Genomic DNA, 13,665 nt, shown 5'->3' on the forward strand with positions numbered 1-13,665 from the left:
ATAAACGGTGCGTACGCACGAAAACGTTGCGTACATCCGTTTCCACATAATTCCAAATAATTTTGTGGGCGTTGAATTTAACACCGTTGACCACAATGACCGCGTCGCAGAGCTTATATTTCCCGAAATGGTCAGCAAAGACGTGTACGTCAATATGATAACAATAAGCTCTAGTCTATGCGTCTAATTGTTCACATTTGTTTATTTTTAAATCTAAATTTGTGTGGCACAAAGTTTGTTTATATATATATATATATTATTTTGTATTATGTGCGAATAACAATAACAAAATTCCCCAAATTAAAACACCAATAAATCTTAATTGTTTTTAAAATTAATCAAATTTTTGTCTTGAATTAATTAAGATTAATTGGTGTTTTAATTAGGGTAATTTGTGATTTGGAGATTCATAGATGCATAATAATGAAAATACAACTTAAATTCTGAGATACGAACAGTATAAATTCACCAAATGTGTTTTTTTTTTTTTTTAATTCTGCAACAATAATGCAGATTTAAAAACAAATATAAACATACACCGTGACGCAAAAGCGGAGCGCTTGCGTTCTAGAACTTATTGTTACCATATCGACGTACACGTCTTTGCTGACCATTTCGGGATATATAAGCAAGACAAATGAACGCGCAATCCACTTCTAAGGAAATGAACAGCTACGACATGGAGCGGGAAATAATGTCCGAGGCTTTCGGCATTTTCAATGACCTGCGGCAGACTGGAGCGCTCTGCGACGCGGTCATTGTGGTCAACGGTGTTAAATTCACAGTCCACAAAATTATTTTGTGTGGCTGCAGCACCTATTTCCGGTGAGTATCTGTGACCCATATATGCTAATAATGCTAAAATGAGGAGTGAGATTTTTTTCTTTAGCGATGACTTCTTCCTGACAATAAGTTGCTATAATAATAGAAATGGTAAATGAACATTATAGCTCACCTGGGGCCTCATGTATAACAACGTGTTTAGAATTCACACTATAACATTGGCGTAATGTATGGACAAATCTAGGAATGTGCGTACGCAAAAAAAATTTAAAATCCAGATGCACAAAACTGTGCATAAGCACAGAACGCCGCACATTCCCTTCATAAATACCAATTAGCGTAAAATTTTATGCACGATCGGTCCGCAAGTTCTCACTGAAAAGCACCTGTAGCTAAGAACCCGAGAGTGGACAGAACTTGTAAAGGAATAGGTATAGTGCAATTCCTCATCGTCTGCCTTTGTAATGCTGGCCCCAGTTCAGCACACAGCTCCAAAATGATTGCTCTTGGAAATCTGAATTGACTTACAAGTCAGTCATCATCATGGGCCAAGAAATCACTATGATCCCTGAATACGCGCTCTCTACTCATTCTTTCATAAACTATCTCTTCCAATAACACAAGAGCTGCTATGGTAGTTGTAATAGTTTGGTAATATTTTGCGCCGTTTTATTGTTACAAATTGATTAAGATCAAGTGCCGTACATTTGTTAACAACATAGAATTAATGTTGGTGTATTGGATAAAGTCAGCGTCATGACTGTAAGAACCACAGTAGCAATGATTTTTCACTGGGTGCCGTCCGTTTACAACACCGAGCAGAAACGTGCGTACGCCATGTCTGGAGCTGCTGTGTCAATGTACGTAGTATTACGGAAAGTTAAATTTTTATACATTTCGACATGAGTGTGGAAACAGATATACGCAACGTTTTTGTGCGTACGCACCGTTTATACATGTGGCTCCTGGTCCCTAGTTCTGAGGCACCTATGTGATAGTATGGGGTGGGAGGTCCCTAGATGTGGTCGAATTTTATTTCGGAGTTCCTGGTTCAAAAGAGTCAGAAATCACCTTATTTCATGCTCTCTGAAACACCCATATTTCTTAAACAAGTCATATGTGGATTGTTTTTCAGAGCTCTGTTCGCCAGTGGCTGGAACGTGAAGGGGAAAGATGAGTACATCATCCCAGGCATTTCCCCAGAAGCCATGAAGCTGGTCATTGACTACGCCTACACGCACTCCGTGCTTGTCACGGCCGACAACGTGGAGAGCCTCCTGGCGGCTGCTGATCAGTTGAATATCCCAAGCATCATGGAGCACTGCAACAACTTCCTGCAGGACCAGCTCTGCCGTGACAACTGTGTTGGAATTTTTATAATCGCCGACGTCTACCACCTCAGCGAGCTGCGGGAGTCTGCATTCTTCTTCATGGTGAAGAATTTCAAACAAGTGGCCAGCTCCTCAGAGGAGTTCCTACAGCTCACTGTAGAGCAGCTTAGTAGTGTTGTTGAAAAGGATGAGCTGAACGTTAGCCAGGAGGAGGTGGTGTTTGACGCCATTCTCCGATGGATTGCGCATGAGCCTTCCAGCCGCAACTGCCACATTGCTGTGCTGTTGCCCAAGGTGAGTATAATGATACACTGTTCTCACTGACATGTGGACATAAGAATAGAACGCTAACTCAGCGAACTCCCTAGTCCTTAATACTGTATGTAGAGACTTAACATCCATTTCCATGTTCCATAAGTCTACAACTTAGGCTTCCAAGTATTACAAGTGGCAGTACAGTCTAACAAGCAAACTGAAAACATGAAGTACTGAAATGTCTTAAATCAAACAAGTGTTAAGACATATCTGAGACTTTCAAAGTAAATGGCTTCAGCTAAAGCATTATGAAAATGAGAAATTTGGACTTGATGTTGTATCCTTTGTTAAAATGGCACCAAGGAACTCATGGGAATTCTCTCCGTCTGGTTTCCTGTGTAGGTCCGGCTGGCTCGATTGAATGAAGAATACTTAATGAAGACTGTGATTAAAAATGATCTTGTAAAGGCCAGTAAGGAGTGCAGGCGCATTGTTAGCGACGCCTTGAAGGCCGTGTATGACTTGGACATCACCGGTCCACCAGGGTCTGACTTTGAGAACCCGCTGACCCGGCCACGCCTGCCATCGGAAATTTTGTTGGCCATTGGTGGCTGGACTGAAAGCCCAGCCAGTCAAGTCACAGCTTATGACACCCGAGCCGATCGCTGGGCAGATGTGGCACTGGAGCACGAGAGCCCCCTCTCCTACCATGGGTCTGTTTATTTAGATGGATTTGTTTATTGCATTGGGGGGACTGACGGATTAGTCTGCTCCAACAGCGTGCGGAGGTTCAACCCCTTTACGCGGACATGGGACCAGGTGGCCCCAATGCAGACACGCCGCTGTTATGTGAGCGTGGCTGTGGCCGATGGCTATATTTACGCCTTTGGCGGCTTTGATGGCCTCACGCGCCTCAACACAGCAGAGAGGTACGACCCGGCATCAAACAGCTGGACCTTCATCCAGCCCATGCAGGAGCGGAGGAGCGACGCCAGTGCCACCACACTGCACGGCAAGGTGGGTCAATGGGGGGAATCTGGCTGCATTTAATCTGGGGTGAGCTCCAGGTTCACTACAGCCGTGTACTGGATAAATGTTTATGGAAGGTGGATGGATTCAACATGCATTAACCAAATGTCCATATACTCTGGATCTCCATTACTAATCCTATACAGCAGTGTTTCCTAACCCCATCCATAGAGACCTACAGACAGTCCATGTTTGGGCTCCCTATGAATCCTCTGGCATGGAGCTGTGAGGGAGCAAAAACGTGGAGATTCTGCAGGTCCCAGAGGACCGGATCGGATAACACTGATATACAGCATTAGTGTCTTCATGTTTACAATGGTTTTCCTAGATATACGTCTGTGGTGGCTACAACGGTAATACGACCGTCCAAACCGCCGAGTGCTACGACCCGGTCACTGAGCAATGGACCACAATAGCCCCAATGAGAACTCCCCGGCATGGTGTTGGAGTAATTTCCTTCAAGGATAAAGTCTATGCAGTGAGTGACTCCTTTCATGTACCTTATACAGATATAGTTATATATAAGTCATATATAGCCAATGGGAGGTTCTAAGGTTCCTACCCAATGAGTTCATGACTTTGGGAATGTTGCTGTTTGTCTGTCCCTTTGGTGTCCAAGTGCTGACTTATATTTGGCATCTCCCAGGTAGGGGGTACATTCCAGTACCGGCATTTAAGGAGCGTGGAGGCCTACGACCCGGTCACTAACTGCTGGCAAGCTGTGAAGCCCATGCATAACACACGGAGTAATTTTGGTATTGAGGTAATAGATGACCTGCTGTTTGTCGTGGGCGGCTACACTGGGTCCAGAACCACGAAAGTGGAATGTTTTGATGCTGAGACAGGGACCTGGTACGCCGCCCAGGACATGTGCTGCTCCCGAAGCAGTCTAAGCTGCTGTGTAGTGCCTGCACTCCCCAGTATGGTGGAGTAAGCTGCCCCTCCCAAGCCTCTGATTTCCACGCAGGAGATGAAGCCATCCACCTCCAGGAACGTGTAACCTCAAGGGTTGGGTACCAAACTCAGTAAAAATCTGGGGTGCGTTTCGCAAACAACGACGGAAGTTAACATTCACGATGCATCGTACTATGGTAGTTCAAACTATCCAACATCCAAAGTTTGAACCATGTTAGTTAGTTGGGACTACCCTAGTCCGAACTACAGTGATTCCAGCGCTGATTGGTCAGCAAAAACTAACAAACTTTATAGTATCAATGGTCTAACTTCCTGAGAATTCTCCATATTGCTCACTACAGACAGTTACCGTACGTATGACCAGAAACCAACACAACAAGTATGTTTCAAACTACATTTTCAGACAACTTCACATTATATGTGATTGTAGAGCTAAATTATTCCTTATTAGATGTTAAAAATTATTACATTTCTGGCTTACACGGTGACTATACCCTTATTAGACTGCATTTTCCACCATGGCTGACGTATTTACCCGGAACTACGCAACTTAACGACAGTGTTTGCGAACGTTCGTTTGAACTATGGTTTCGGGAAACACCTGCATAATTTAACGATGCATCGTACTACATAAGTCCGCAGTGTCGTTACCTGCGTAGTTCGAGCTATGGTTTCGGGAAACACCTGAGTCGTACTTCCATAGTTCGAACCACGCAAGTTGCTAACATAGTTAGCAACTATGGTTTTGGGAAACGCACCCCAATACCATTGGATACTGGCACCGGTTCAAATGTGAATGGTACCCAACCCTAGTAACCTCAAGTAAATGTCAAACTTTGCATGAGCTCAACGTATGCTTTCTGAACCACTCATATTTTATCCTTGCTGTTAAAATCATTCCCAAATGATTTTATGAGATATGTAAACTCCATTTTTGCTGTAGAAATTTTGCAATGTTTATTACAAAATCATATTGTGATATTTGAAATTTTTCCCATATCATGTAGCCCTAATATATTATGGATAATACTTTATATGTCTTTTATTTCTTTCCATGCTATCCACATCTTGTTGAATCTGTTATTCTAACCAGATCACAATTAAAGTTTGAGTCTTTTCATTTGTCCAAGCACCTATTATTATTACTTATGTTTTACGTTGTTTGCTACTGTTATTAGAATGTCAGATGTATGTTGTGTTTACAAGGCAGGTTATTTGCATAAACAGTCAACAATAAACACACCATCCCAAAGTACTGATGTACCCGAGGTAGCTTGGTACTTTTGGTACTGGGTCCTGACCAGAAGTCAATGGAAAAGTAGTGAATACCTGCTAATTCCAGTGTTGAATCTCCAAACCGTTGCTGAGTGGAGGTATAACACCACACACCAAAGAACACACACTGCTGCAGAGCGTGCTTTGGGCATTTAAAAGATGTAATTCTGGTGCCCACACAAGTACTTGATGCCACATTCCAACAACGAAGGAGACAAGAGCAGGTATGAGGACAAACTAGTAAGGGGTTTATTAAAGGGAAACGGGAACAGGCAAAATAAAGCAAACCGCAAGGGGTCAAACAGAAAGTACGACTACAAACGGGAAACATCACTAGAGTGCTAACACACACTAGGGCGACATCAATGACCAGACTCAGGAGTACAGGGGTGGGAGGTGCTCTTATACATCACTGACGAGGAGCAAACGAGATGCATCTTGTGTGAATCACACGAGGGCTGCAACGAGAGGTAAGACATGATCAGGGAGAAAGTGAAGGGGCAGGAATGCAGGGCGTGACACTTTGGAGCTGTAAGGTTTCCCCCTGAATGCTGCACAACATTGCGATAGTTATTTTATTGAAACATATTTCTGACCACCTCTTTCCAGAAGTGTTACTTCCCTTTCTTATTGCTGCTCGCCATTGTGTCTTGTTTACAAGGAAGCAACATCACATTCTGAGCCCATTTTTACATTTTCAAGAAACAGGTTAATTTATTTTGGTTTTACTTTTGGTTGTTTTGGTATGTTCTTTTCCTAATTAGTTTTTATATACAGTATACACTTTTGCATATGCCTGGTGTGACAGTCATAAAACATATTTCACCATTGAAATATCTGAGATCGATTTTACTGTTACTCTGTACTTTTCTCACGCGGAGGCTGGGGAGGAGCCAAGGGAGTACTACTTAAAGTTAATTTTAGTTAATTGTTGAATAACGAAAGGTTTGGGGGAACGCATGTAGACCTCACTCAATGGGTGCGTTCGACTTAGGGCAGGTCTGGCTGCAGCTGACGTGACGTGGAGCGCCATCTGCCGGCCGCTGCAGGGGTGCAGTATAAACTGACTACAGCCAAGTCGGACAGCCTCTATTCCTGGTAGACTTCACTGCGATGGCAGCACTGCCAGAAGGGTGCAGATAAATCTATACAAAAATCACCTGCATGCACAATACTTCTTTTAAAATAACCAACTCCTGATCCAAACTGTTAGTAGTGGAAAAATAAACTATTGTGTATAGTGGCCCAGTATAAAAAGATCAATGATCAAATACATGTATTTCAAGGATTCAGAGTTTTTATTGTCATGTACAGAGTACAATGCAGTTCTTACTTGAATGTCTTCTTCACAGACTGAACAATTAAACAAATAAAGCAACGGAACATTACAGTAACTAACGATAAATACAGCACTAATTTACTTGTACCATTAGAGCATTTATTTAAACTTTATTTTAACAGGTAAATTAACTGAAAGCCAGTTCTCACTGCTTTATGTGATATTCGGCAGAAATAGCAGATAACGCATCGGAACTTCCTGGCACTGTTGCCATCCCCGTGTTGCCACGTAATTGTAATGGACGCTGTAGGAGAGGGGAATAATGTCGTGGGAGAGAGGAAGAGTGGTTAAAAACACCCTAAATGCGTGTAGAACAACAAATGAACTGTCTTCTGTTGATTCTTGTTTTTTTATATATCACATTTCCAAGCCTCCTCCTTTGTCTGGGCTTGGGACTGGAAAAGGTGACCCCAGAGAGACACTCTGGCAGAGTACATATATACAGGCTGTGCTGGCTCACAGAACGAGTGGATCATCATCATTTTGGTCAAGGTTCTCTATGTAAGATTCTGCAACTGAGGGAGCTGACTTGAATGAGTAAGCAGCTGATGTGGCAAAAAGTTGTACACAACTGCACTGGCTATAGATCCAGCATCTCCTCCCTCCAACTCAACAAGTCCCAGAAATGCTGACACAATTGTCTGCTTGGTGTCACTAAAGTACCTCATCACAATCCCCAGGTACTTAGAAACACTTAGAAACATCTGTGGACTGATCGAGGAGGAGGCTGAAGTGATGCTCACCCACATCTGAGACCAACCTTTTTATAAAGTATGGTGCTAGATCACCATTAATCATTTCTGTACACTTTGTCCTGTGCATTCTGAAGTGGGTAGCAGCAGTGGAGTCTGAGAAAGCAGCTCTACATGCTTCTCCAATGCCATCACATGCCAGCATAGAACAGTGTTCAGCAATAGCTAATGCCATGGTGACCTATGCTGTTTTTGCAGAATGAATAATTTTAACATTTAATGGCAATGTGGTTTGGCTGTAACTGTCATAAGGCTTTGCCCTTTGAGTATGTTTTTGGGTTGTCATGTGGCTCTGCAGTCGTCTGCCCTTCACTCTCCTCTACGCTACTGCTGTGCTGACGAGCAGTGCACATGTAGTCACAACTGGCTTTAATATGTAAACAGCAGAAAATATAATAATTTTTGCGAAGACCTGGGACCTGGGTGACGATTCACTACAAAAAGTATATGAAAGAATTAGGAATGCCAATAAATGTTGAAGCGTACATCCAATCTCAGGTACTAAAGTAAACTACCATTTGACCGGAGACGTACTCTCGTCGTCTAAGAAATCTCTAAATATAACGACAAAGTCACGGGGTTGTATCTGCGTATTAATGTGTTAATATTCGTGGCTGCATAGAAATCAGTTTGAGGTCTATATCGACCACTAGGCTGAAGCTGACTGTATTCGCCGGTCTACCATAAATCATTCTGAAGCAACGCTAAGCCGCCAGTAGAGGGGGCTAGTGACTCGATTTGAACAGCGAATCTCCACAAAGTGCTCGGAGACAAAGTGCTGTTTGTTAATCGCCATGCTCCATCCCCCATAATATAAAAATGTCAGCACTGATTAATAAGAAATGTTACCGTAGAAGATTTTAATCATGAAATTTGCGGTCAATTAAATTGATAAATGTTTAACATAAAACATCAAGGAGGACTTGAGAGCGAGTGAAAAGGCATAATCAGTCCCGATGTGTCACTTTGTAGAGAGGTATGCTACCTTTTGAATTTCACAATCTCATCTCCTCGACATTCATTTCAAAACGTCAAAACGCTAAAGAATTTGACAATAGAGAATGAGACTGAATAGGACAGTGCCAGCAGTGATTTATGAGAATTTTCAAGTCAAGTGCCATCAGTGGTATTCGCTGTATCCCAGAGTTGAGAACACGTGTTAACCTATGGAGAGACGTATTTCCGGTGGAACTCTGCTCAAGTAAGAACTTGACATGAACACGACAATAAAAACTTTGAATCCTTGAAATACATGTATTTGATAATTTTTCTTGGCAGCTATCTTTTGATACTGGGCTGCTATACACAGTACCAGAGGTGGGACCAAGTCATTGCTTTGCAAGTCACAAGTAAGTCTCAAGTCTTTGCCCTCAAGTCCCGAGTCAAGTCCTAAGTCCTGCAGTTTGAGTTTCGAGTCCTTTCGAGTCCTTTCAACTACAGAGTAATAATATATTTACACCGATCATGTATGCTTTTAAAATCTGAATTTATTAAAACAAGTGCAATTGAAATTGCAGAAAAAAATAGTGCTGACATTGCACTATTAACCAGTCATTTTTAACATTTAACTCATATTTTGTAAGAATATTCTTCATTTTAAACCACTCCTTTACAAAATAAACACATTTGAAAAAACAAGTGCAACTGTAATTATTTGAACAAAAAGTGCTAACATTGTATTTCCATGCCATATTGCATTTCAAGTAGTTCCACAGCAGTTTGTCCTGTCCTTTACTTCTCATCTCGTTTATCTCATCTCATATTGTCTGTGTGTTTATGGGTGTGTGTGTGTGTGTGTGTTTACATGTGAGAAACATAAATACATGAACATAACAATGAACAGGGCTGTGCTCTTTATATGTCAGAGCCCTTTGCTGCATTGCATTTGCAAAAGACCAAATTGGCCAAAAGTCTGTCAGTCATTTGTGCACGATGCGGACGTAGTATAATGCCACCATGGCTGAAAACTCGCTCCACTGGAGCACTGGAGGCAGGCACTGCCAAGACTCTGATGGCCACTCGGAACAGTGAAGGAAGAGTCTTCATGTTCAATGCCCAGAACAAAAGGGCGTTCTGTCCTTCGGCTATATCAAGGTAGTGACTTAGCTGTAGTGATGGAGTAGTGCCAACATCCTTCTTCTGCCTCTTATGGTATGCAGCAAACAGCCCTTCTTCTCTGAGGTCCTCTTGCTCTTCCTCATCAACAAAAGGCACAGGTTGCTCAGTCTCTGCAGCATCTTGCAGGATCAATTCTGGCAAAACATGTAAAAACAATAGCAGAAACAATAGAGTCCTTATTACCATTTGTGTTGGTGATGCAGTTGGTGTGTTAGACTGAAATACTACAGAACACTTAATTATTGTTGCAGTCAATTAGATCAGATTATAAGGGAAAAAGTTACATTAGACTCTGTAACATTTACCTTTAACTCGTTGTGCCACCTCTGCCTTGACGTCACGATTGACCAGGACATGGGGCTCCACCCACAACAGAGAAAAGGCTGGATCCAAGGCAGCTGCTTTGAGGTAGACTGGATCTGAAAAGGGAGCAGTGACCCCATCTTGTGTCCCGGCCATTTTCACGTTGATGAAGATTCCAAGAAATCTTCTGTTCAAGGATGCCTGGAGACTTCTGACCAGGCTGCTCAGGAAACAGACTTGGGGCTTCAGCTTCTCAAGGTGGTGGTTGATGGACAAGACGGATGGAACAACAGCACTGATTGTGATGACCTTCTCCCCCTGTGTCAAATCAGTTGCTTCTCCAAATGGCTTCAAGATGTCCACCAACTCCTTCAACAGATTCCACTCCCGTGCTGTGAATGACAACTCCCTGTGCCCAGCCTTTTCTAGAATAGCACAGAGCTTTACATGATTGCACTGGAGAACTGCCTTCACTTGCCTCGGTGTTGAGTTGCATCTTGTGGTGACTGCAGCAAGGATGCCTTTCTGTTCCCCAAATTCAGCATTAAACACATCTTTGAATGTTGTGCTTGTGTGCAGCAGTGAGCTGAGTTTTGATAACTTTGAAAGAGGAGGAGATACCACTTTTGTTTCTTTCAAACCGTCTCCCACCACCAGCTGAAGAGTGTGCGCAAAACACTGCAAGCGCTGTTTCTTTGCCATGGCAACGTCTACTGTTTGCTGATCTTCCAGGGTTAAGTCACACCAGAGCTCAGGGTCATCAAGATGATCTCCATCATCGTCATCATCTTGTTCACTGGGGAAGCACACAGTGAATGCTTTCCGCATGTTAGCAGCACTATCACTAATAATGTAGTCCAGTTTATCTTTAATGTTGCATTCATCACATATTGACTCAAATTGGTCACAGATTCTTTCAGCTGTGTGTGAGCCTTTGAAGTGCTCACAGGCCAAAAGGTTGGACTTTAGCTGTATCCTATCTGCCTCTTTCTCTATCCAGTGCACAGTGACACCCAGGAATCCCCTCATCTTTCGGTCAGACCAAATGTCCACAGTGACTGAAACATGGTCAGTGTTGCTCAATTGAGTTTTTAATTTTGAACGTCTCTCTTCAGCGAGGTTCTCTCTTTTTGATGTCAGTGTTCTGCGACACACTGGGGTGTACTTGCTGTCAAGTACTGTCAGAAAGTGCCTAAAACTCTTGTTTTCCACAATAGACAGGGGCAAGTTGCAATCAATAATCATGTCGGAGAGTATTGCATTGGTGATAGCTTTCTGCTGTGGATGACTCATGCTGTAATGCCCGGCACTATTGTCCAGGAATTGCGAGATTGAAGGCTGTTGTGGTTCATTTGTGATGCTTTTGTTCAACCGGTATTCTTCAAATCTGTAAGAGGTAAGCATATTAAAACAGATGTCAGAAAATCCCTTATAACCACAAATGAATTGTATTGAAACTACTCTTTATTACTAATATTACTAATATCAATCTTAACATTGTGTTTTGAATTGTATGTGTATGTATTGTATGTCTTTGTAGGCGGCTAAAACACGCGTTGCTGCTGACCGCCGTCTACTACTGTACATTGACTAACGTTATGTATAAGTACCTCATACAAGCAGGTTTAAAAAAATCACTTAACAAGTGTATGAATTAAGGGAGTGAACTCGCAGTGGACGCAACAGATTACCGTGTTTGCAACATTAACAGTGCGTTTACAGCCTCATTGATTTAACTACACAGCAAAGAAAAGTTAGCCAATAAACGTTAACTTTCGCTCAGAACTTACCGTTCTTTGTGCAACTTCAAATGTCGAACGAAGTTGGAAGTTGTTGCGTCTCCGTCTGTAATCTTCGACCCGCATGTTTTGCATACTGCAATTCGTTTTTTGTTGACCACCTCGTAGTTTTTATACCCGAACGAAACTATCTTTGGTATCATTTTTTCTAACTGGCGCGTTGTTTGACAGTTCCTCTTCATTGGTTGTCCTGCAATTTGATTGGATGGATGCTGTTGGCTCAAAACAACGTGGATCTAATTTGATTGGATGTTGTGCCGACAGAAAATACACGCACAGACGCACACATACACACAATGAAAGATACAGAACGTTCCTTAATAACATACTTTTTAATCTTTGGGTTTTGGGGAAAGCAACAAGTCTTGTCAAGTCAAAAGGCTCAAGCCCAAGTGAAGTCACGAGTCATTGATGTTAAAGTCCAAGTCGAGTTGCAAGTCTCTTTATGTTTTGTCAAGTCGAGTCTAAAGTCATCAAATTCATGACTCGAGTCTGACTCGAGTCCAAGTCATGTAACTCGAGTCCACACCTCGGCACAGTACTTAATTTATTTCAGATAGATTTATCTGTGCTGCCATTGCAGTCAAGTTTACCAAGAATAGAGGTTGTCCGACTTGGCTGCAGTCAGTTTATATTGCACCCCTGCAGCGGGCGACAGATGGCGCTCCATGTCACTTAACCTTTCATTATTCAACAATTAACCAATTAACTTTAAGTAGTACTCCCTTGGCTCCTCCCCAGCCTCCGCGTGAGAAAAGTACAGTGTAACAGTAAAATCGATCCCACATATTTCAATGGTGAAATATGTTTTATGATTGTCACATCAGGCATATGCAAATGTGTATATATATATAAAAACTAATTAGGAAAAGAACATACCAAAACAACCAAAATAAATTAACCTGTTTCTTGAAAATATAAAAATGGGCTCAGAATGTGATGTTGCTTCCTTGTAAACAAAACACAATGGCGAGCAGCAATAGGAAAGGGAAGTAACACTTCTGAAAAGAAGCCTTAAAATAACTTATGGAGGAGGCAGTCAGAAATATGTTGTAATAAAATAACTATCGCAATGTTGTGCAGCATTCAGGGGGAAACCTTACAACTCCAAAGTGTCACGCCTTGCATTCCTGTCCCTTCACTTTCTCCCTGATCTTGTCTTACCTCTCGTTGCAGCCCTTGTGTGATTCACACGCTATGCATCTCGTTTGCTCCTCGTCAGTGGTGTATAAGAGCACCTCCCACCCCTGTACTCCTGAGTCTGGTCATTGATGTCACCCTAGTGTGTGTTAGCACTCCAGTGATGTTTCCCGTTTGTAGTCGTACTTTCTGTTTGACCCCTTGCGGTTTGCTTTATTTTGCCTGTTCCCGTTTCCCTTTAATAAACCCCTTATTAGTTTGTCCTCATACCTGCTCTTGTCTCCTTCGTTGTTGGAATGTGGCATCAAGTACTTGTGTGGGCACCAGAATTACATCTTTTAAATGCCCAAAGCACGCTCTGCAGCAGTGTGTGTTCTTTGGTGTGTGGTGTTATACCTCCACTCAGCAACGGTTTGGAGATTCAACACTGGAATTAGCAGGTATTCACTACTTTTCCATTGACTTCTGGTCAGGACCCAGTACCAAAACTACCAAGCTACCTCGAGTACATCTATACTTTGGGATGGTACTTGCAAATGTATTTATTGCTGACTGGTTATGCAAATAACCTGCCTTGTAAACACAACATACATCTGGCATTCTATTAACAGTAGCAACCAACGTAA

The 13,665-nt window shown here is 42.3% G+C and overlaps 2 protein-coding genes across 2 annotated transcripts in view; one reads left to right on the plus strand and one right to left on the minus strand.

The window, feature by feature from the left end:
- LOC125719957 (kelch-like protein 10) overlaps window positions 1-13,665 on the minus strand; it is a 69,364-nt gene that overhangs the window by 31,082 nt on the left and 24,617 nt on the right.
- Window positions 326-5,442, plus strand: LOC125719942 (kelch-like protein 10). Its single transcript, XM_048994853.1, has 5 exons — window positions 326-825; window positions 1,919-2,408; window positions 2,772-3,386; window positions 3,727-3,876; window positions 4,045-5,442. Exons 1-5 carry the CDS (start codon window positions 638-640, stop codon window positions 4,330-4,332), a joined length of 1,731 nt encoding a protein of 576 aa, XP_048850810.1. The 5' UTR covers window positions 326-637; the 3' UTR covers window positions 4,333-5,442.

This window comes from Brienomyrus brachyistius, chromosome 24 (assembly GCF_023856365.1).
Source record: "Brienomyrus brachyistius isolate T26 chromosome 24, BBRACH_0.4, whole genome shotgun sequence".
Taxonomy (NCBI): domain Eukaryota; kingdom Metazoa; phylum Chordata; class Actinopteri; order Osteoglossiformes; family Mormyridae; genus Brienomyrus; species Brienomyrus brachyistius.

Bases quoted from the DNA above. Each gene is read 5' to 3' on its own strand.
- LOC125719942 (XM_048994853.1), top strand. From the start codon at position 638: ATGAACGCGCAATCCACTTCTAAGGAAATGAACAGCTACGACATGGAG. The intron at 3,387-3,726 runs GTGGGTCAATGG...TGGTTTTCCTAG, and splicing joins CCACCACACTGCACGGCAAG to ATATACGTCTGTGGTGGCTA. The intron at 3,877-4,044 runs GTGAGTGACTCC...GGCATCTCCCAG, and splicing joins TCAAGGATAAAGTCTATGCA to GTAGGGGGTACATTCCAGTA.